This window comes from Octopus sinensis, linkage group LG14, assembly GCF_006345805.1.
Source record: "Octopus sinensis linkage group LG14, ASM634580v1, whole genome shotgun sequence".
Taxonomy (NCBI): Eukaryota; Metazoa; Mollusca; class Cephalopoda; order Octopoda; family Octopodidae; genus Octopus; species Octopus sinensis.
Window position 1 is genome coordinate 51921027 of NC_043010.1, and position 25971 is coordinate 51946997.

The following is a 25971-nucleotide window of genomic DNA, read 5'->3' on the forward strand; positions in this document are numbered from 1 at the left end:
GGGATACAGACATGTTGAAAATTTTCAATAAATGTCTGACGTAAGATTTATAAATTTGTTTTGTTTAGGTAATAAACATAAAATCTCGTCAGTTTTTTAAGCCTTTCCTCAATTTTATCAAAACTGATAATTCTGGAACACCCCGTGTGGTGTAGTGTTGCTAGTCGTTGCATTGCTCGAGTAAATATTAAAATCAAAGGTCTTCTTGCCATAAACATCTCATCTTGTTAAGCATAATGTATCAAGGAGTCTATCAACCAAAATGTATCTCTCCTTTATGGCTGTATGGTTGAGAAGGTTGCTTCCCAACCATGTCGCCTTGGGTTCAATCCCACTCTGCAGCATGTTGGGCAATACCCTTTCACTGCAGTTCTATGCCAACCAAAGCCTTGTGTATTATATAATTGCCATTACTGTATTGATAAATAAAATAACACATACAACTCACTTATTATTGTCATATAATAAACAAACAGAAGCTCATGTATGAAATTGATCTTTTTTCTACTTCAATTATTAAATGATTTTTTCTTATAAAATACACACATACAGGAGGAGTAAATCTATATATATAATAACACTTTGAATGTGACTCCCAAGAAAGAGTAAAAGTAATTACCCGATCAACAATGGGTATTACTGCTTGTATGTGTATATATATAATATATATATATATATATATATATATATATATATATACATACATCAAGAAAATATTACCAATCCTTCCCCAACAAAAATATATAACTAGAATGAAAAACATGCAATTAGAACCTTCAGCGTTGCTACAAATACTCGGCCTCACCACCCTTAAAAAGCTCTCCTAAGCATAGTTGGCCTGTGCATATCCTCATCAACACATATCCTCATCATAGCAAAGACTGCCCCTTTCCCTCTTCACAACTAGAAAATACTTCAAACCCTAACAACTAACCCTCAACAACTCAGGTGATACCCACAATAGGATGCTGCTCCCAGTCTGGGAGAATGCTGGTTACACATTATAGGATGTCTATGTGTAACAATTAGTTACCTTTGTTCTGGGCTTGTCTTTAAACTGCATCCAGTAGTGGGGACTTCGGGAGTTCCAGGGTTTTAAGAAGTGGGAACCACACACACATGTATATATATATATATATATATACAGCAGGCTTCTAGTTTCTGTCTACCAAATCCACTCACAAGGCTTTGATCGACCTGAAGCTATAGTAGAAGACACTTGCCCAAGGTGCCACACAGTGGGACTGAACCTGGAACCATGTGGTTGGTAAACAAGCTACTTACCAGACAGCCACTCCTGTGCCTTGTTTGTTAATAACTTTAATTTCAATGTTTTGTTGTTTTTTTTTTAAATACATTTTCTATTAGAACAAAAAGAAATGGTGTCAAAGTAAAATAACATTGCAAGTTTTAGATTAAAATGATTTTATTTTTTAATATGGTATTATAGTTTTTTTTATTAAGGCTTTCATTAATCTGAATTTTAATTATTTTCTTTCAACCTTTGAGATGAGGATTTTCGGTATGTAGTGACCCATATTTTCCAGCATACAAGTTGACAAAGCATAATATAGCATAAATATTCAAACATTGCCATTATCCTTTCAATTGCTGCTGCATGTCAATGGAATTTATGGCCCTCCAAAGTTGTATAATTTGTCCTACATTTTTTTGGCAGTAAACTTTGGTCTGAAAAATTCAATTTTTATACCAGAAAATATGTTCCTGCTTCCACAGAAAATTGCATTTGATTGAATGGTCTGAAGTCATTCACCAACACATTTCAACTACTTTCCCTCAGGCATGCTGTGTCTTCTCTCTGTCTTTTCTACCACTACTGCTGTGGTCTATGCTCTTCAAAGCCTGCTGGTGTCATGTCATGTCCACTCAAGAATTTTTCTCCTCTCACAAAAACATAGTTTCTGTCCACCGATGCCTTACACTAACCATTATACTTTCTGAAGTTGATCTGAAGAACATGAACCATGATGTTGTATGTCGTGAAGGGTTTGAAAAGGCCATGGGTGGGATCAGCCCATCCCCTTAAAAAAGACTTTCATTTTCATATTGCTCTGTAAATTATGATTTTAACAAAACTGTTTTCATTTTCATATTTACTGTATTTAATCTTATCTTTTACTTGTTTCAGTCATTGGACTGCAGCCATTCTGGAGTACTACCCTGAAAGATTTTAGTTGGCCAGTGCATATGTGTGTGTGTGTGTGTGTATATATATATATATATATATATATATATATATATATATATATATATAAAGTGAAAGGAGTACAGTGAACTTGCTGTGAGGAGTGGAATATCCAACGTATCGGATTCAATAGAAAATTTTCCTCAATGAATCCATTTATGCAAACTTATAGTTATAGACTTTTAAAATGATGGTGATGGTGATGGTAGTGGTGTTGATGATGGAATGAGCAGTACAATATTCAAACTTAGTTGCTACTTGACCACAATTATTACAGTGTTTTTTTTTGTTTTTTTTTGTCTTTGGTCAGTGTTATTTCCTATTGGTTCCATCTAGAAATCAAACGAAATGACTACTATTCCTTTCAAACTTTGTTTTTCTGACCTGGACATCAATGTTTTCAAAATAACCCATTTTCCATTACATTTCAGACAGATTTGGTGCCGAGTTACTGAAGCAGAAATATCATTACAGCAAATATTTTGCTCAATACCACAGATTTCTATGTCAACCTAGGCCCCCATATCTACGGCATTCGCCGCTGGAATAAGGAGTGGTTGGAGATCACGCAGTCATTAGCCTCAAATCGCCAGGCCTGGTTGGCATCTGTGAAAGATGCAGCATTGGGGATGAATGAAGCCAGCTCAACCCATCCCGGGTGAATGCTGTCAAGTCAATTCAGTCATTTCTATGTCAACTGCTTCACGTCAACCACTTGAGCATGTCCCTTAGTGACTGACAATACGTGCATCTTCAATTATGAGGAATAGCAGGAGACTTACCAAGTCTCTTCATCAGTAGCAGACATCCGGTAGCTGCACAGCAACTGAATCTCACTGTCATAAAAAAATTGTTTGATGTTTGTAAAATTAGTAGCAATTAATTTGAAGAAAGAAGATGGGGAGGCTGGATACGTTAAACCATGCTGTCTGTGGTGGGCAGAAGCATTCTTATTAACAAGCACAGTCTTTTGAGATGAGAGATAAAAAATATAGACACTAGATGCTGTGACACTAGATGTGTGGGTATCCATATTCAGTGTCAACATCCCTGTCATTATAAAACCACTTCCAGCTGGCCAATGTGATCCAGAGGAAGGCATGGCTATGTAGTTAAGAAGCTCAATTTGCAACCACAAGGTTTTGGGTTCAATTCCAATGCACGGGATCTTGTGCAAGTGTCTTCTACTATAAGCCTCAGCTCAACCAATGCCTTGTGAGTGAATTTGGTAGAGTGGAGATGGTATAAAACCTTGTAGTGTGTGTGTGTGTGTGTGTGTGTACAGGTGTTAGCCCACCCTTACCAAATGACAACTGATTTTAGTTTGTTTACCTCTATAACTTAGAGATTCAGTAAAAGTGACTGATAAAATTAGTATGAGATTTTACAAACAAAATAGCTGCACCAGCATCTGGTTGGTACTCATTTTTCAGTCAAGCAGACTGGAGTGATAATGATATGAAGTGCTTTGCTCAAGGACACAGTGCACTACCTTGTTCAAGAATTGAACTCTCAACTTTATGAACATGAGCCCAACATTTAACCACTTGGCCACTCAACTTCACAATTAATGGAATAATTAATATAAAAAATAAACAGCCGACCAAAGCCTTGTGAGTGGATTTGGTAGACGGAAACTCAAAGAAGCCCGTCGTATATATGTATGTGTGTGTGTGTGCGCGTATGTTTGTGTGTCTCTGTTTGTCCCCCTAGCATTGCATGACAACCGATGCTGGTGTGTTTATGTCCCCGTAACTTAGCAGTTCAGCAAAAGAGACCGATAGAATAAGTACGGGGCTTACAAAGAATAAGTCATGGGGTCGATTTGCTTGACAAAACGTGGTGCTCCAGCATGGCCGCAGTCAAATGACTGAAACAAGTAAAAGAGAGCAGAAAGAACTACAAAGAAAAAAAAAAAAAAGAGAAGAAAAGGAAGAGACAGACAGACAGACAAACAAACAAACAAACAAAGGACAAAGAAAAATGAAAACAAAACTTTTTTAAAAAATCGAAGTGAAATTACAACAAAATTTATACCCATATTGAAAAGGAAAAAAATATTTAAAGGCAGAAACAAATTATAAAAGCAAAATAACAATAATGATAATTTTTCGGTCTAATAAAATATCAAGAGCGAAAAAATATGCAGCTAATGTTTGGCTGATGGTAGCGCAACCAAGTGTGTATGTATGTATATAATAGCTGTGTGTGTCTGTGTGTTTATGAGTAACATTGTTGAGTGGAGTGGAGCGAGGTGCAGTTTAACTAGGAAAAAAAGTACTCAGTTATCATAGCAAAGTGTAGAATACATACATATATACACGCATGCACACACACACACACACATACTGATACATATATTTATTATGTATACCTCTATATTGTATACTTACATATAATACATATACACACATATAATACATACATACATAAATATATTGTATGTGTGTGTATGTATGTGTGTATATATATATATATATATATATATACACAAACATACATATATGCATGCATATATAAACACATTTTATATATATACATAATATATACATACACACATACATACATAAATATATTGTATGTGTGTGTATATATATACACACACACACACAAACATACATATATGCATGCATATATATTTTATATAAACATAATATATACATACACACATATACATATATATATGTATATATGACATACATACACACACATTTTGAGTACTCTTTTTCCCGTTTGTATCTTTAAATGTATATACCAATATATACACACACAAGCAGTTATTATTGTCATTGTTGTTGACGTTAGCTACCACTAATGGCCAGCAAACTTCCACAGAGTGGTCCTTATGAATAGGTCGGCTTTAGATGAGAAGGAAAGTGATCAGGCCCTTTAACAAGAAATCAGCTGCTGGGTCGGTAAGTCCCCTAGGGAGAGGGGGGGAGAAGGCCATCATCGTTGTTGGTGAACAACAAATAAGCAGAGGTCAGCCAGGTTCCACTGAAATTTTATTTACATTCGTTCCAGTTTCGCCTGAACTGAGCGGTATTTGTTTACAAGTTGGCGCACTTCAGGGTCTGTGCTGCTGATTGCTTGTAGCTCCACCTGGTAGCTGGACACTGCATCAAGGCAATAAGTGAAAAACTGCCTCCTGCAAAAAGAAGAAAGAAAGAAAGTATAAAGACCAAATGTCATAAAATATCATTCGTTTTAAAATAATAGCTATCATTGATGATAATCATGATGTCTATAATTAATTACATATGCTTGGTTTTGGGCATCCTCCCTACTCAAGCCAACCCTCCCAATCTCCTTCTCCCTTCACGTTTTCCTCAGACTATCTTACTTTCAAGGTCTGTTTACCTCAAACCCAAGCACCCTCCTCAGAACATGCACCTCATCCCTCCTCATCCCATACCAATTTCTTTACTACCCACAAGGGAGCTAAACACAGAGAGGACAAACAAGGACAGAGAAACGGTATTAAGTCGATTATATCGACCCCAGTGTGTAACTGGTACCTATTTAATCGACCCCAAAAAGATGAAAGGCAAAGTCGACCTCGGCAGAATTCGAATGTTGCGGCAGACGAAATACTGCTAAGCATTTCGGCTGGTGTGCTAACGATTCTGCCAGCTCACTGCCTTCCATTCATTTTAACATAATAGCTATCAATGATGATAATCATGATGTCTATAATTAATTACATATGTAATATCAACACAAACATTATTACGATATACAACAGTCAAACATTTTAGTCAACACTCCACTAAAAAAAAAAAGGGTAGATGCAAAAAACAAATCGTTAACTCTTTTGATATCAAACCACCCAAGACTGTATCTATGATACAAATTTCTTATTTTAAAGTCAGCTAAATTAACCCTTTAGCACCATCCAAGCGTGATTGTTGCCAGGGCAGCTAACTGGCCTCCGTACCGGTGGCACGTAAGAGGCACCATTCGAGCGTGATCGTTACCAGCATCACCTTACTGACACCTGTGCCGGTAGCATGTGTAAAAAGATTCGAGCGAGGTCGTAGCGAGTACTGCCTGATTGGCCCCCGTGCTGGTGGCACGTAAAAGCACCCACTACACTCTCGGAGTGGTTGGCGTTAGGAAGGGCATCCAGCTGTAGAAACTCTACCAGATCAAGATTGAAGCCTGGTGCAGCCATCTGATTCGCCGGCCCTCTGACAAATCGTCCAAACCATGCTAGCATGGAAAGCAGACGTTAAACAATGATGATGATGATGATGATTTCTGTTGAAATACACTGCCTTCGTTTCAATAATTTTTGAAACCAATGAAGAATTTATCAAAATAATTGCACTCTTAGTATTTAAACCAGTCAAATCCAGTCAAAATATTCTGTTTTATCTTCAAACTGGTTGAATCCGGCCTTTCACACCTACCCCCAATAGTGTTACTTTAAAAATAAACAATTACATCATCAAAATCTTAAGACTATGAGACAAAGCATGATTAATTCAAAACAATGTGAAGAAATAAGCATTACATTTGACAGAGTAATGTGAATGCTAAAGGGTTAAACTTGTGTTTGGAATATAAATTAACATGGAATTTTGATGGGGGATTTTAATTTAGATCATTTTAAAACAGTGAATTTGTATCATAGGAGCAGGGGCAGTCTTACGTGGGTTGCTATCAAAAGGGTTAAAACCCCCCACAAAAATTTCATATTAATTTATCTTTCAAATACCAGCTTTATTATGATAAAGGTATTTTACTAAATTCTTCATTATTACCAAAATTAATTAAAACAAGGACAGTGTGTTTTAACAGAACTTCGGTAATGAAAAAGATTTTTTTAAAAAGTGGGTGGTAGTTACATTAACCCTTTCGATACCAACCAGCCTGAAACTGTCTCTGGCTCTGTAGTACAAATGTCATTTTCAAAAGGTTCTCAATTAAAATCTTCTACCAAACCTTTGTCACAATTTATGTTCCTAACACTAGCTTAATGATAAAGTTATTTTACTAAATTCTTTGTTATATTTAATGTAATTGAAAGAAATACAGAGCATCTCAAAATAAATACAGTAACAAAATCACGACAAATTTATGCTATAAGTTACTTGGTGACCCTGCCAGTGCTGGTGCCACATAAAAAGTATATAGTCCACACTGTAAAGTGGTTGGCATTTGGAAGGGAAGCCAGCTGTAAAACCCACATCAAAACTGACCTTGCCTGTGCTGGTGCCAAAATATATATATATATATATATACACGATATTTACCACATGAACTACGATGAAAAAAATGATGAAAAAAATGAGAAAGATATGCATATAATTTTTTTGTGCAGGGATTCCTTGAGACGTAATTTAATTTAAGGGTTATGCAAGGGTAAAAAGGTTGAGGAACACTGCTCTATAGAATGGCTGGCATTAGAAATGGCACGTATTGTGTTCAAAAGCCAAGTATATTACTATGTTAGAAACCAGTTCATTCTTTAAAGGAAGAACTCAAAGAAATGCACACACACACAGGCATAGGTAGGTAGGGAGTCAGACAGATAAAAAGAGGTTTAAACTTACCGTTCTGCTGTCGGAATCAAGTGGATCATGTTCGTTAATTTATCAATAAGATGGTATAAAACTGTGAGAATGTGTAATGGTTTGTGGTATTTCTGCCAGCTTGGACCCTAGTGAAATAAACGATAAAGACAACGTAAATATATTTACACAGAATCTCACTTGAAACCAGTGCCAGGTTTACCATTGTGCTTAGGTGAGCTCTGTGGCTGTGCCACACAGCCACACCCCACTTACGAATATAACATTTAAAATGTCATTGATCTTTAATACTTGGTTGCTGGTTCTAAATAAACCATGAAATATCTATGAGGTCAGACATATATATAAACTGCAACCTTCGTGTTTCCAAGCAAGGTAATATTTTTCCCCGTAACTGGAGTGTCTCCACAGAAGACTGGAAACAAACACTGACTGTATGATGGTAATGCTGATCTTTTACTTGTTTCAATCATTGGACACTCCCCTACTTATTTTTTAACCCGTTAGCTTTCAGGTTACTGTCAAATGTATTGCTTATTTATTTGCATTGTTTTGAATTAATCTCTTATCTTTTACTCGTTTCAGTCATTTGACTGGCCATGCTGGAGCACCACCTATAGTAGTACTTATTCTATCGGTCTCTTTTGCCAAACTGCTAAGTTACGGGGGACGTAAACACTCCAGCATCGGTTGTCAAGCGATGTTGGGGTGACAAACATACATATATATATATATATATATATATATATATGTATATATACATACACACATATACGACAGGCTTCTTTCAGTTTCTGTCTACCAAATCCACTCACAAGGCTTTGGTCGGCCCGAGGCTATAGTAGAAGACACTTGCCCAAGGTGCCACGTAGTGGGACTGAACCCAGGACCATGTGGTTCGTAAGCAAGCTACTTACCACACAGCCACTCCTATGCCTATCATATATAATTTTGTAGCTTCAAGATTTCAATGATGTGATTGTATATTTTTAGAATGACATTGTAGGGTAGGTGTCAAAAGCTAGATCCAGTCAGTTTGAACATAAAACAAGTAAAATATTTTGGGCCAGTTTAAATGCTAAAGGATTAAACTTAGCACTTATTTTATTATTTACTTTTGCCAAACTATTAACCCAAAACAGGCATTTTTTACCCACAAGATTCTAGTATGAAGAGGCTCACCCGAAATTTGAAGATGGAATCGTAAACCTGTAGCAACTTTGTAGGTTTCACGCCAAAATCGAGTAGTGTGTTGAAGACCCATATTGGAGACAGATCATGCTGACAACTGCACTGCTCCAAGTATTTTGTGATGAAGGCTGTTGTATAGAATGAGAAGGAAGAAAAATATATTAAGGCAAAAGAAAAAAAAACAGAACAGAACACAAACAGCAACAGAAGAAATTGTTTTAAATGAAATTAGACATTTTCAATAATATTAATAATAACAATAACTATAAATACCTATTTCTTTATTGCCCACAAGGGGCTAAACATAGAGGGGACAAACAAGGACAGACATAGGTATTAAGTCGATTACATCGACCCCAGTGCGTAACTGGTGCTTAATTTATCGACCCCAAAAGGATGAAAGGCAAAGTCGACCTTGGCGGAATTTGAACTCACAACGTAACGGCAGACGAAATAATGCAAAGCATTTCGCCCGGAGTGCTAACGCTTCTGCCAGCTCGCCGCCTAATAACTATGAATACCATCATCACTATCTTCCACAGATTAAATTTATATTTACAAGGAGTGACTGTGTGGTAAGTAGCTTGCTTATGAACCACATGGTACTGGGTTCAGTCCCACTGCGTGGCACATTGGGCAAGTGTCTTCTACTATAGCCTCGGGCTGACCAAAACCTTGTGAGTGGATCCGGTAGACGGAAACTGAAAGAAGCCCGTCGTATATATGTATATATATGTGTTTGTATGTATGTGTGTGTTTGTGTCTGTTCCCCCCCCCCTCAACATCACTTGACAACCATTGTGTATATGTGTACATGCACACACACAATGGGGTTCTTTAAGTTTCTTATTTCTTTATTGCCCACAAGGGGCTAAACAGAGAGGGGACAAACTAGGACAGACAAAAGGATTAAGTCGATTATATTGACCCCAGTGCGTAACTGGTACTTAATTTATCGACCCCGAAAGGATGAAAAGCAAAGTCGACCTTGGTGGAATCTGAACTCAGAATGTAACAGCAGACAAAATACCGCTAACCATTTCGCCCAGTTCACCACCACCTTTAAGTTTCTGTTTACCAAATCCACTCACAAGTTTATAGTAGAAGACATTTGCCTAAGGTGTCATAAAATGAGACTGAACACAAAACCATATGGCTGGGAAGCAAACTTTACCACACAGCCATTTCTTAGTCTACAGAAGAAATCAGATAAAAGCATCCACATCAACACACACGAAGGACATCCAGCTGTAAAAACCATGCCAAAACAAACCTCACCTGTGCTGGTGCCATGTGACAAGCACTCAGCCCACTCTGCAGAGTGGTTGATGTTAGGGAGGGCATCCAGTTGTAAAAATCATGCCAAAACAGACAGAGTAGCCTGGTGCAGTCTTCCACTTGGCCAGCTCCTGTCAAACCGTCCAACCCATGCCAGCATGGAAGGCAGATGTTAAATGATGATGATGATGATGATAAATACACCTGAGACCCCCTTCAGTCATGACTGACTGTAGGATTGCACCTAGAAAGTTACCCTCCCAGGCACAGGTCCGGGCAAGGTTGTTTATGGAAGACCAGCAGTCGCCCATGCATACCGGCCTCCCCTCTCCAGTGAAGGTACATGGTTCAGTGGTTAGAGTATCAAGCTTACGATCGTGATGTCGTGAGTTTGAATCCCAGACCGGGCTGCATGTTGTGTTCTTGAGCAAGACACTTTATTTCATGTTGCCCCAGTTCACTCAGCTGTAGAAATGATTTGCGACATCACAGGTGCCAAGCTGTATTGGCCGTTGTCTTTCCCTTGGATAAATACACCACAAAATAATTATTTAGGTGTGAGTGGATGTAGATTCAAACTTAGATATTTTTAAAAGTATATTACCACAGTACATCCACCAGACTTCTTCAAATACAAAAAACACTGGGGGACTGTTTTCATAGTTTAACTTACCAAGAGGGAAGTAGCGGTCAGCAGACACATATTGTTTGCCGATTGGAAGTAACTGGTTGGATATATTCACAGGGTTTATGACACTAGATGCTTTCTTGGCTGAATCTATCGCTGGAAAAAAAAGATAAGAAAAACCACATGCTAATACTTCTCTATATGTCTGTCAATATGACAATTAATAACACAAAAGATACATTTTTAATTAATTGTTAATTATTCACTACTAAGTTTAAAATTGAAAATTAATTATTTTTAAAATAAAAAAAAACATTCATTTCATTACAGTTAGGAATGAATTAAGAACTGCAATTTTCAAAGACATAAACACAAATTAAAAAGAGAAAAACAACAAGAAAATTAACCCTTTCGTTACCAAGCCGGCTGACACCGGCTTTTTCTTTCAGTATAAATGTCTTGTTTTCATAAGTTTTGAATTAAAATCTTCCACCGAACCTTAGTCACAATTTAATGTTCCTAACACTAGCTGAATGATAACTAAGTTATTTTACTAAATTCTTTGTTATATTTAAAATAATTGAAAGAAACACAGAGCATCTCAAAATAAATACAGTAACAAATGGGTTAAGGGACTGAACAAGATAAAACTCATGGGACAACAATAGGATAACAAAGAGGACTGAACAACAAGACTATTAAGGGACTGAATGGATAGGATAACTCAGGGAACTGAAAAACAGGATAACAAAGAGGACTGAACAGCTGGCAATAAGGGGACTGGATGATAGGACAAGGGGATTAAATATCAGGCCAACTAGAGGACTAAAAAACAGGACCACTAAGGGAATATTATGTTTCTCTAAGTCTGTCTAAGGCAGTGAAACATACAACTGGTAGAGTGTCTTACAGTGTTAACTTGACAAAATGCACATGTGTGTACTTCAGAATTACAAGTACAATCTATCTGAGGTTCTCGTACTTTCTGTCTCCTGTCAATATTCAGTGATAAGGTTTGGGACAACCTGAGGCTATGTTAAGGGTACTTGCCCAAACCTGTGTTCACAGGATTGTCAAGTGGACTTCTTGGCCACTGTAGCCATGTCTGCATTCATCTCTGCTGTCTAGTTTCTTTTTGTATTACTCTTGCTCTTTGGCCGAGCTGCAGCAATTTTTGTCAGGTTCCCAAAGCATCAAGTGCCGAAAATGAACTTTCTTATCTTCCATTTTAAAGGGTTACAGAATTAACACAGGTTATAGGAACATAAACCTTCTTCCACGAAAAGATAGCTTAAACTGTGCTCTAAATGGAGGTGTGGTCAAATCATATTTTATGGACTCAACCATGTTCTAAAATAAGTCGAAAGGTAAGCTACTATAAATCGGCACAAACTTTCCGGACAACCCAATATTTCCCTATGACTGGACATGATTTCATGGAAGAATCGAAACAAAGGATGCTGCTTGTGTGATGATGACACAACAATCATGTGATGTTAATTACAAAGAAACAGACGCACACACACATAGATATGACAGGCATCTTTCAGTCATGTTGAGGTTCACCTCGTTGGCTCAGGCTCAGTTTGGTGGTGAGAGTGTCTTGAGACTTACCTGAATCTATAATACTTTGCCAAAGATTTTCAATGAGAGCTGGATCAAAGAGGCCAGCAGAATGGACAATAGCCAGCTTGCATTCATGCAGGCCGTATGGATCAGCAAATTTTTCATAGAGCTGAAAGGGAGAGGATATAAAAAGTATTAGAGAGAATGAGAGAGAGAGAGAGAGAGAATGATAGAGAGAGAATGAGAGAGAGAGTGAGTGAGAGAGAGAGAGAGTGAGAGAGAGTGTGAGTGAGTGTGAGTGAGTGAGAGAGAGACTGTGAGTGAGTGAGAGTGAGTGAGTGAGAGAGAGAGTGAGTGAGAGAGAGAGATGATTGTGAAGAAGAGAGAACTGTGAATAAAAAAAAGAAATAAAGAGTGTGAACGAGAGAGAGAGAGGCAAAGAGAGGGATAAACAATTATGCATGAGAAACAGAGAGAAAGGCAAAGAGTGAAAACTATGAATGAGAGAGCAAGAACAATGAACAGTTAAGAGAGAGAGTGAGCAGAGAATTGAAAGAGAAAAAAGAGAAAGAAAATGGGTGCAAATGAAAGGAGGAGAGAGAGAGAGAGATTGAAAAAGAGTAGGAGATAATGAGACACAGAGTGTATTAATAGGTGAGACTTACTGATGAAATATCTAAAAGATCAGAATTCAAAGCAGTCAACACTTCGTTGTTGCACTGCATAGTGCAGAAAGCATTGTAGACCATCATCTGTAACTTAGCAACCTGCAACGGAGAACAAACCATGTGGGAAGGAAATTAGTTTCATAATTAATAACTGTGTGCGCGTGCATGCGTACACACACAGCTGTTGGTAATATGTTTGTGGATTTGGCAGAACTACATACAAACATTTAAGTGTGGTGGGGGCCAACAGGCATACACAGAAACATATGTAGTCACTCTTAACCCTTTAGTGTTCACATTATTCTACCAAAATTAATCCTTTTTTCATCCAAATTGTTTTGAACTAATCATGCGTTATCTTGTAGCTTTGAGATTTTGATGAGGTAGCTGTTAATTTTTAAAACGATATTGTAGGGTTGGTGTGAGAGACCAGATCTGGCCAGTTTGAACTTAAGACAGGCAGAATACTTTTGGCCGGATATGGCTGGTTTAAATGCTAAAGGGTTAAGTTGTTTTTAAGTTATGTCCTTTTCTACTTTTTTTTTTTAAGAAAGTAATGGAAAAAAATGAAGTTCAATTAAGTCAATTAATCTGACTTTGCATCAGTCTCAGTGAATATAATTAAAAGCATAAATACGTTTTTTTGGATCTTTACCTTTTGACGTACAGATTTAAAAAATAATTTTTTGTAACTAAATACTTTCAAACTTCGGACACTGGTAGAATGTGTTCCCATTTTGGGAAACCACTGTCGCTTTGAGATTTCAATGATGAAATTGGTTATTTTAGAATGACATTGTAAGGTAGGTATGAGAAGCCAGATCTGTCCGACTTGAACACAAAACAAGTAGAAATCTTAGGCTGGATTATTTGAAGGCGGCGAGCTGGCAGAAATGTTAGCACGCTGTGTGAAATTCTTAGTGGGATTTCGTCTGCCGTTACGTTCCGAGTTCAAATTCTGCCGAGGTCAACTTTGCTTTTCATCCTTTCGGGGTCGATAAATTAAGTACCAGTTACGCACTGGGGTCGATGTAATCGACTTAATCCGTTTGTCTCCTCTATATCTAGCCCCTTGTAGGCAATAAAGAAATAAGAAATCTTAGGCTGGATATGACCGATTTAAATGTTCAAGGGTTAATGTACTTACATCCATCTTCTCCTCCAGTTCATGCAAGAATTCTCCTTCCGTGGCTACGCTGGTCATCAATGTGGAACCTTTAGCACAGGCTATGGCACGAGATAAGTACTCAACACGCTGTGACAGGGTGAGATCAGACCTGAAATACAAACACACACGTAGTCATGAATTCGTTTAACTTCCATTTGTTTTGTTTTTTGTTTTTTAACCATACTAAAATGGGATGGACAGAGACATATTTGAGGCAGGATTTTACAGCTGGATGCTCTTCCTGTTCCCATCCGTTGCCTGCTTTACAAGTATGGGAATATCAGCATTCACATACATTTCCTCACACACACAATCCTTTTACGACTCTCTCCTTCATGCTAGCATGGGTTAGATAAATATGTTATGAAGGCACTGATTTACATTTGGATACTCTTCCTACCACTAATCCTTATCTGTTTTTCAAATAAGGGATTTCTTATTCCATAGGCTCTTCAAAGCAACAAATGAATGAGTAATCTATTCACTAGAGAAATTTCAACAGAAAGTGCAAACCTTGTGACTTTTGAATAACTGGGGAAAAATATGTAAAGAAGCTCATAAACATATATATATATATATATATATATATATATATATATATAACACTTGTGAAGACCTGTTGAGGCAAGTGAAAATCAAATCAAATCAAATCAAAATAGATGAACATCAATGGAATTTGAAACTTTGTGGTACCAGTGCCGGTGGCACATAAGAAAACCATCCGAACGTGGCCGTAGCCAGTACCGCATCGACTGGCCTCCGTGCTGTGGGCACGTAACAAACACCATCCGATCGTGGCCATTTGCCAGCCTCGTCTGGTACCTGTGTCAGTGGCACATAAAAAACACCATCCAAGCGTGGCTGTTCGCCAGCCTCGTCTGGCACCTGTGTCGGTGGCACATAAAAAACACCATCCGAGCGTGGGCATCTGCCAGCCTCATCTGGCACCTGTGTCGGTGGCACATAAAAAACACCATCCAAGCGTGGCCATTCGCCAGCCTCGTCTGGCACCTGTGTCGGTGGCACATAAAATCACCCACTACACTCTCGGAGTAGTTGGCGTTAGGAAGGGCATCTAGCTGTAGAAACACTGCCAGATCTGACTGGCCTGGTGCAGCCTTCGGGCTCCCCAGACCCCAGTTGAACCATCCAACCCATGCTAGCATGGAAAGCGGACGTTAACGATGATGATATATATATATATATATATATATATATATAATATATATATTATATTATATGATCATCATCATCTTAATGTCCTCTTTTCCATCTCACATGGGTCAGATGGAATTTGTTGAGCAGATTTGACAATGACTGGATGCCCTTCCTGTTGCCAACCCTCATCTGTTTCCAATAAGGTAAATTTTCCCATGGTTAGACAGGTCTTCACAGAAGATTGGAAACAAAGTACACTGCTTATATGACAGTGATACTCATTTACAACTATTACACTATGCCAAAACAAGGAGACATTAACACACTTACACACACATATCATCATCATTATTTCTCGTCCGTTTTCCATGCTGGCATGGGTTGGATGGTTTGACAAGAGCTAGCAAGGCCAGGAGTCACACCAGGTTCTACAGCTGGATGCCCTTCCTAACACCAACCACTTTACAGAGTGTACTGGGTGCTTTTTACACAGCACCATTACCAGTGCTTTTTACGTGACACCAGCACCAATGCTTTTTACGTGACACCAGCACCAGTGCTTTTTACGTGACACCAGCACCAGTGCTTTTTACGTGACACCAGCACCAATGCTTTTTACGTGACACCAGCACCAATGCTTTTTACGTGACACCAGCACCAGTGCTTTTTACGTGACACCAGCACCAATGCTTTTTACGTGACACCAGCACCAATGCTTTTTATGTGACACCAGCACCAATGCTTTTTATGTGACACCAGCACCAGTGCTTTTTATGTGACACCAGCACCAGTGCTTTTTACGTGACACCAGCACCAGTGCTTTTTACGTGACACCAGCACCAATGCTTTTTACGTGACACCAGCACCAATGCTTTTTACGTGACACCAGCACCAATGCTTTTTACGTGACACCAGCACCAATGCTTTTTACGTGACACCAGCACCAGTGCTTTTTACATGACACCAGCACCAGTGCTTTTTACGTGACACCAGCACCAGTGCTTTTTACGTGACACCAGCACCAATGCTTTTTACGTGACACCAGCACCAGTGCTTTTTACGTGACACCAGCACCAATGCTTTTTACGTGACACCAGCACCAGTGCTTTTACGTGACACCAGCACCAATGCTTTTTACGTGACACCAGCACCAGTGCTTTTTACGTGACACCAGCACCAATGCTTTTTACGTGACACCAGCACCAGTGCTTTTTACGTGACACCAGCACCAATGCTTTTTACATGACACCAGCACCAGTGCTTTTTACGTGACACCAGCACCAGTGCTTTTTACGTGACACCAGCACCAATGCTTTTTACGTGACACCAGCACCAGTGCTTTTTATGTGACACCAGCACCAGTGCTTTTTATGTGACACCAGCACCAATGCTTTTTATGTGACACCAGCACCAGTGCTTTTTATGTGACACCAGCACCAATGCTTTTTACGTGACACCAGCACCAATGCTTTTTACGTGACACCAGCACCAGTGCTTTTTACGTGACACCAGCACCAATGCTTTTTACGTGACACCAGCACCAATGCTTTTTACGTGACACCAGCACCAATGCTTTTTACATGACACCAGCACCAGTGCTTTTACGTGACACAGCACCAATGCTTTTTACGTGACACCAGCACCAATGCTTTTTACGTGACACCAGCACCAGTGCTTTTTACGTGACACCAGCACCAATGCTTTTTACGTGACACCAGCACCAATGCTTTTTATGTGACACCAGCACCAATGCTTTTTATGTGACACCAGCACCAGTGCTTTTTATGTGACACCAGCACCAGTGCTTTTTACGTGACACCAGCACCAGTGCTTTTTACGTGACAACCAGCACCAATGCTTTTTACGTGACACCAGCACCAATGCTTTTTACGTGACACCAGCACCAATGCTTTTTACGTGACACCAGCACCAATGCTTTTTATGTGACACCAGCACCAGTGCTTTTTACCATGACACCAGCACCAGTGCTTTTTACGTGACACCAGCACCAGTGCTTTTTACATGACACCAGCACCAATGCTTTTTACGTGACACCAGCACCAGTGCTTTTTACGTGACACCAGCACCAATGCTTTTTACATGACACCAGCACCAATGCTTTTTACATGACACCAGCACCAGTGCTTTTTACGTGACACCAGCACCAGTGCTTTTTACATGACACCAGCACCAATGCTTTTTACGTGACACCAGCACCAGTGCTTTTTACGTGACACCAGCACCAGTGCTTTTTACGTGACACCAGCACCAGTGCTTTTTACGTGACACCAGCACCAATGCTTTTTACGTGACACCAGCACCAGTGCTTTTTACGTGACACCAGCACCAATGCTTTTTACGTGACACCAGCACCAGTGCTTTTTACATGACACCAGCACCAATGCTTTTTACATGACACCAGCACCAATGCTTTTTACGTGACACCAGCACCAGTGCTTTTTACGTGACACCAGCACCAGTGCTTTTTACGTGACACCAGCACCAGTGCTTTTTACGTGACACCAGCACCAATGCTTTTTACGTGACACCAGCACCAGTGCTTTTTACGTGACACCAGCACCAATGCTTTTTACGTGACACCAGCACCAGTGCTTTTTACATGACACCAGCACCAATGCTTTTTACGTGACACCAGCACCAATGCTTTTTACATGACACCAGCACCAATGCTTTTTACGTGACACCAGCACCAGTGCTTTTTACGTGACACCAGCACCAATGCTTTTTACATGGCACCATCACAAATACATTTTATGTGGCACACACACACACACACACATATATACATAGGATGGGTTTCTTTCAGTTTCCCTCTATCAAATCCACTCAAGGCTTTGGTTTGCCTGGGGCTATAGTAGAAGACATGCCCAAGGGGAACTGAACCCAAAACCATGAGGTTATGAAGCAAACTTCTTGATCACACAGCTACAATGAACATAGTTTTTTTTCTATTTCCATCGACCAAATCCACTTACAAGGCATTTGGTAGTTATGGGCTATAAGTGAAGATTCTTACCCAATTTACCACACAGTGGAATGGAACCTGACACTATATTGTTGCAAAGTTAAGGCGGCGAGCTGGTAGAAACGTTAGCACGCCGGGCGAAATTCGTAGTCGTATTTCGTCTGTCGTTACGTTCCGAGTTCAAATTCCGCCGAGGTCGACTTTGCCTTTCATCCTTTCGGGGTCGATAAATTAAGTACCAGTTACGCACTGGGGTCGATGTAGTCGACTTAATCCCTTTGTCTGTCCTTGTTTGTCCCCTCTGTGTTTAGCCCCTTGTGGGTAGTAAAGAAATATATATTGTTGCAAAGTTATCTTTTCAACGACACAGCCATGCCTATGCCTACATATATACATACTAACCACCTCATCCCTTTATTCCTCATACCAAAAGATAGAATACTCAAGAACTCACCCGTGTTTTTCTGCCAGCCTTGATAAGATACGAGCAGCAGCAGGAAAGTTTTTGTTCTTCTGGTAGAACTTCCATAGCAAATCAAGAATCAGTGTCTTGTCATCTTGAACAATGCTGGCTTTCCATTTCAGGTACGTCTCCAAAAATGGGCTCTTGATCTGCATAAGTAAAAATAAAGGTTTTATTAGATGAACAAGAAAACAAAAATTAGGGGTCAAAATGCTAGAAGAATGTCCAGATTATCTTGTAATGCTTAAGGGTTATTAAATTAGAGGTGGACACAAGGCACTTGTGCTGGTGGAATGTTAAAGGCACCCATGCTGATTGCATGTTAATAGCACCCAATACACTCTGTGGAGTGGTTGGTATTAGGAAGGCCACACAACCATAGATAACAAGAACAGACAACTACAGCCTGGTGCAGCTCTCTAGATTGCCAGCTCTGGCCAAACTGCCTAACCACATGCCAGCATGATAATATATATATATATATATATATATTGGGTTTGCAACTAAGTTCACACCATTCTTTTAAATTTTGGAATCTGATTTGTTTTGTTTTTCTAGTTAATTTTAGTTAATTTTTGTTTATTTTCAAATCATTAAAATGGAATGTCAAGTTAAGAAAAACGAGCATTTTCGACACCACCTTTTTGCTTTTAATCAAGGTTCTAAGGCCGCAAAAGCTGCTCGTGACATTTGTGCTGTATATGGAGAGGGTGCCATAGCTGAAAGAACCACTCGTGATTGGTATGCCAAGTCCAAAAATGGAAATTTTGACCTCAAAGGCACACCTCGTTCTGGCCGTCCAGTTGAGCTCAATGAAAAGTGATTAAACCAACTTTTGTGCCGAAAATTCTCGTTAAACGAGAAAATGGAAATGCTCCCACACTGCTGTGGAGAAGCATCTTCACTCGATGGGAAAGGTTCAGAAGTATGGAGCATAGGTTCCACATGCTTTAAGTGACAACAAAAATTCAACGAGCCACAACCTCCTCTGGTTTGCTTGCTCGTCACCGCTCAACTCATGGACGCAAGCAACAATTTTTTTACCAAATAATTACTGGTGAAGGAAAATGGTGCCTGTACATCAATATGAAGCAGTGTAAGGAATGGCTTAGCGTCGGTAAACAAGCGACACCACATGTGAAACAAGATCTTCATCCGCGTAAAACGATGTTGTACGTATGGTGGGACTGGGGAGGGATTATCCATTATGAATAGCTTGAAGGGAACCAAACAGTCAATGAGGAACTCTATGTTCAACAGATGGAACAACTCAACACGGCTATTCAAGAGAAAAGACCTAATCGGCAGCATGGAGTTCTTCAGCTGCACAACAACGCCCACCCTCATATCGTCAATATGACCAAGGAATCCATTCAAACGCATGGCTGGGAGTCATGACCTGGGTGGGCCCAGCTCCCGTACTGTGTCAGGTATAAGGGCAGAAACACTTGCCAGATGGGAGTTCTTCTTCTGAAGATCTCTCCTGCTGTACGCTCACCTTGCGGGAAGTTTCTGGTATTTATTTATTTATTTATTTAGCTATGAGATTTTGATGCGGTGTTAATTTTTAGAATGATATTGTAGGGTAGGTGTGAGATGCCAGATATGGCCAGTTTAAACTATGATGATAATGACAAAAAAATGTTATTACAGTCCATTCAAAAATCTTGTATAGCCCATGTCAAAGCTTTATATGCCACCCATCTCATGGATCAGTGTATTAAAGGCGGGGTGGGGGGTATGTGATGTAAAGTAGGACCTTTCTCGAGTATTAGAAATGGTAATAGGTGTTGTTTTACCTCAATGAGTTTGTCATTCAAATTGTTCTGCAACAGCCAGTCATACAGCGCCACATGAAATAACTCGTCGTCTGACTTCAAAGCTAATTTAAATACCTGCTCTTTCTGCAAGAAAACAACAAAATGATGTCACAATGTTAAAAATGGTATGTGTGTTTATATTCATACACATATACACACTAATATATATATGTATATATATATATATATATATATATACATACATACACACACACGTGAATTTTAGCCTTGCTCTCTTTAACCCAATGCAAAATTTTCCATACTTAAGTGGAAAATCAAATTGTAATGTATTATATTTCTCTGATAGGTTATGATTACATGACTGCTGGTGCTGTTATGTAATATAAAGTTAATCCAAACAAGAAAGCACAAAAAAACACAACAACGTGAAACAAATATAGTATTATTGGACGCTCAGGAAAGAAGGAGGGTTTAACATTTCGAGCGGAGCTCTTCGTTGGATATGGATATATATATATATATATATATATATGTGTTTCCAATGAGGAGCTCCGCTCGAAATGTTACTGAGATCTTCTTTGGTCATGACTGACCATGGGATTGCACCTAGAAAGTTACCCTGCTAGGCACAAGTCCGGGCAAGGTTGTTTATGGAAGACAAGCAGTCGCCCATACATACCAGCCACCCACCCCTCTCCACGCCACCAGTGTTATCCAAGGGAAAGGCAAAGGCTGATACAGCTTGGCACCTGTGACATCACAACTCATTTCTATAGCTGAGTGAACTGGAGCAATGTGAAATAAATTGTCTTACTCAAAAACACAACACAGCCAAGTCCAGGAGTCGAACTCACAACCTCACGGTCGTAAACTCGACACTCTAACCACTGAGCCATGTGCCCTCACCATATAAAATACAGTGTACATTTAAACACATTAAGAGGAATCCATCATAGGACTCCCTTACGCTAGTTGTAATGTGACCTTTTTCTCATTCAGTTTACTTTTTCTATCTCACCAGGAAGAAAATTCAGAGTCCTTTCTCACTCTCTCTCTCTCTCCACTCAAATTCCTTTTAGGGCTGCATTTCAGGAGATGGGAAGGAGATGAGAGAGCAACACAGGAAAGTAGAATCAAATGGACAGATCACAAGAGAGGGAGTAAGCAAGAGGGGTAGTAAGCAAGAGGGGTAGTAAGCAAGAGGGAGTAAGCAAGAAAGGGAGTAAGCAAGAAAGGGAGTAAGCAAGAGAGGGAGTAAGCAAAAGAGAGAGAGAGTAAGCAAAAGAGAGAGAGAGTAAGCAAGAGAGAAAGAGTGTGTATGAGTATGTGACAGACAGACAGACATACAGGACAGAGGACAGTAAGCAAAAGAGGGAGTAAGCAAGAGAGGGGTTAAGCAAGAGAGGGGGAGTAAGCAAGAGGGGGAGTAAGCAAGAGGGGGAGTAAGCAAGAGAGGGAGTAAGCAAAAGAGAGAGAGTAAGCAAGAGAGAAAGAGTGTGTATGAGTATGTAACAGACAGACAGACAGACAGACATACAGGACAGAGGACAGTAAGCAAAAGAGGGGTTAAGCAAGAGAGGGGTTAAGCAAGAGAGGGGTTAAGCAAGAGAGGGGAGTAAGCAAGAGAGGGGGAGTAAGCAAGAGAGGGGAGTAAGCAAGAGAGGGGAGTAAGCAAGAGAGGGGAGTAAACAAGACGGGGAGTAAACAAGAGAGAGAGAGAGAGTAAGCAAGAGAGAAAGAGTGTGTATGAGTATGTAACAGACAGACAGACAGACAGACATACAGGACAGAGGCCAATGAAATTTTACTGAAGAGCTTTACCTGTAGTTCAGCTTCTGATGGTGACAGTCTGTTTGGATCAGGGGCTAGGGGCTTACCAGGTGACTTTGGAGTGCTGGGTGACTGTGGATGTGAAACGCTAGCATAAAGCAGGTAGACCAGAGTCTCTGTGATGTGTTTGTAACAATCCATTCTGAAAAAACAACAAACACCACCAACGTAACAACCGGATTGCTTACACATTCTGTTAAAGTCAACAAATTCAACATATACAATGGAACTTTTCTCTTAATGTAATCGTTTAACCTACTAGAAATAGCAACTTTATCACCCTCATATCATACCCTGCAGTCTTTAAAAAAAAAAGCATAAGAAACACATTGTACAGAATCAGTCTCAATAAAACATGGAACGACTATCATTGGTTTATCTTAGATCACAGATCTGCTCTAATCAAAGCTGAGATGAGATTAATGAGGAAATTTCTACAGGTGTAGGAGTGGCTGTGTGGTAAGCAGCTTGCTTATAAACCACGTGGTTCTGGATTCAGTCCCACTGTGTGGCACCTTGGGCAAGTGTCTTCTACTATAGCCTCGGGCTGACCAAAGCCTTGAGTGGATTTGGTAGACGGAAACTGAAAGAAGCCCGTCGCATATATGTATTATATATATATATATATATATATATATGTATGTGTGTGTATATGTTTGTCCCCCCAACATCGCTTGACAACCGATGCTGGTGTATTTACGTCCCCGTAACTTAGTGATTCGGCAAAAGAGACCGATAGAATAAGTACTAGGCTTACAAATAAGTCCTGGGGTTGATTTGCTCAACTAAAGACAGTGCTCCAGCACGGCCACAGTCAAATGACTGAAACAGGTAAAAGAGTAAAAGTTGCTTAACAAGCCAGAAATAACAGCTAAATTTCCCTCATACTGACTTAAAAGAAAAAGGAAGGACACCTAAGATAACATAGTCCTAGATATAGTGAGTCTGAAAGGAAAAGAAAATATAAGACAAAGTGATCAGAGATAGATTGACTTTTATCATAAGTTAGCCCTGCAAGGGGTGAGCTAGCATTCTATGTACATTTTTATTGGTTCTAGGGTTATGAAGAACATGTTAGAATCAGATAGCAACATACATATGATGCAATGTTCACACCAATCCAAACACACAATCACTAAATCCTAATAAAATAATCTAAGTAAGATAATCAAAGTTCACAAAAATACCAAACGCACAATCACTTTGTTTAAATAAGATATATAAGTATGTGAGTGTGTGTGATTATGGTGTGACAGCCAGTGTTGGTTTGTTTACATCCCTGTAGCTTAGTGGTTCAACACAAAGACTGATAGAATAAGTATCAGGTTTAAAAGTAAGTAATGGGCTCAATATGGTCAATTAAACCCTTCCAGGCAGTGCCCCAGGATGGCTGCAGTCCAATGACTGAAACAAGTAAAAGATCAAGCTGTTTACTCTGACTGGCAAGTACAACACCATTGGCCTACACAATGGATGAGAACAATGACGGTAAGTACATGGAATGATGACAAAGAGTAATTCTGCTTCATGAAAGATAGGCATGCCCCTCCAAAACTTGACAGATCACAGCAAAAAGTAGTTTCAAACATGACATTCCCCACTAAAAGATAGATTGGTATATAAAACTGCTTTCCACAGTTAAAACTAATAAAATTTTAAATTGGATATATCTGATTTCCATGGTGAAAATGCTAAACAGTTTGGTGTCAAAATTTTCAAAGCACTGACAGCAGGCAACCTGGTCACTGACACCTTTCCACTTACCTGGCTTTATATGCTTGTTTGCCTTGGTTATCTTCTGGTGGCTCACCGTTTTTATGGAAATGGAGGGCAAAGTTCTGAGGGTCCCGTTTTTGTGCAATACATAGGCAGAGGTCTACTATTCCTGCATAATACTGCACAGAGCTTAACTGGTTGCACACAGCAGACAACTGAAGAGGCTGACTCACTGACTTGTATAACTGCAAAGATATGGTGAATAGGAATTTTGTAACAAATTCATACATGATTTACATTCAACAGATATTTGTCCCCATCTTGTTTGTTGTTAACATGTTTCGGCTGATATACCCTCCAGCCTTCTTCTTCAGGTGTCTTGGAGAAATTTCAAACCTGGGTTCTCGTTCCTAAGGTATTCGCTGCCACCACTGCTGTTGTTGTTCAGGTCACAGCTTGGAATTGAACTCGGAATCTTGGGGTTAGTAGCCCATGCTCTTAACCACTACACCATATACCCATCAAATGTAAATAATGTACATAATTCCTCATCAGGTGTTTTGGGGAAATTCCGAACCAGGGTTCTCATTCCTAAGGTATTCTTCAATATTATTATTATTATTATTATTCAGGTCACTGCCTGGAATCGAACTTCAGAATCTTGGGGTTAGTAGCCTGTGCTCTTAACCACCACACCATATGCCCATGGCATAGTGGTTAAGAGCACAGGCTACTAACCCCAAGATTCCGAGTTCAATTCCAGGCAGTGACCTGAATAATAATAATAACACCAAAAAATACCTTAGGAATGAGAACCCAGGTTCGAAATTTCCCCAGGACACTTGAAGAAGGCTGGGGAGTATATCAGCCGAAACATTGTGTTAACAACAAACATGATGAGGACAAATATCCGACAAATGTAAATAGTGTAAATAAAGTAGAGGATGGAATATTAAGAATTCACAAGCAACTTACCATTAAGGCCTCTTCCAGTTGCTGTTTCTTCTTTATTTGGTCAGGATTCACTTTGGCAGCTTGTAGTAACTCTAAAGCCTAGAAAACAGACAGATTTTACAGTTGTACTAACTACAAACACATACAATCATTTATAACTGCATATAATAATAATTATTATTACAGTCCTTTTTACTGGAAGCACAAGACCTCAAATTTGGGGAAAGCGATTAAGTCGATTACATCGACCCCAGTGCGTAACTGGTACTAATTTTATCAACCCTGAAAGGATGAAAGGTAAAGTTGACCTTAGCAGAATTTGAACTCAGAACATAGTGCGGAATATCATTAAGCATTTCATCCAATGCGCTAACGATTCTGCCAACTCACCATCTTATATAATTATGATCATTCTTTCTGCTATAGGCACAAGGCCTGAAATTTGGTATTTAATTTATTGACTTCAAAAGGATGACAGGCAAAACTGGCCTCAGTGGAATTTGAACTCAGAACATGGTGATGGTCGAAAGACCGCTAAGCATTTCTTCCAGCATGCTAAAGATTTTGCCAGCTCGCCACAAGAGCAGCCATTTTCGGAGAGGGGATGTGTCAATTACATCTACCCCAGTGTTCAACTAGTACTTAATTTATCAACCCCAAAAAGATGAAAGGCAAAGTCGACCTCGGCAGAATTTGAACTCAGAATGTAGTGACAGACAAAATACTGCTAAGCATTTCGCCTAGTGTGCTAACGATTCTACCAGATTGCCGCCTTTTTAATAACAGTAATAATCCTTTCTACTAAAGGCACAAGGCCTAAAAGATTAGGGGAAGGAGTTAG

The 25971-nt window shown here is 39.4% G+C and overlaps 1 protein-coding gene across 1 annotated transcript in view; it reads right to left on the reverse strand.

Annotated features, from left to right (window-relative positions):
* Positions 1-5198: 5198 nt before the first annotated feature.
* The window catches only part of LOC115219190 (nuclear pore complex protein Nup155), a 56717-nt gene continuing 35944 nt past the window's right edge, over positions 5199-25971 (reverse strand). The window contains exons 26-37 of the mRNA XM_029789305.2: positions 25152-25229; positions 24225-24421; positions 22452-22602; positions 20649-20753; positions 18841-18998; positions 14222-14351; positions 13072-13173; positions 12455-12575; positions 10886-10996; positions 8926-9062; positions 7765-7871; positions 5199-5354 (exon numbers count right to left, since the gene is read on the reverse strand). Of these exons, the coding sequence (XP_029645165.1) occupies positions 5216-5354; positions 7765-7871; positions 8926-9062; positions 10886-10996; positions 12455-12575; positions 13072-13173; positions 14222-14351; positions 18841-18998; positions 20649-20753; positions 22452-22602; positions 24225-24421; positions 25152-25229 (1536 nt within the window). The 3' untranslated portion in view covers positions 5199-5215. The remainder of the gene's footprint in view (positions 5355-7764; positions 7872-8925; positions 9063-10885; positions 10997-12454; positions 12576-13071; positions 13174-14221; positions 14352-18840; positions 18999-20648; positions 20754-22451; positions 22603-24224; positions 24422-25151; positions 25230-25971) is intronic.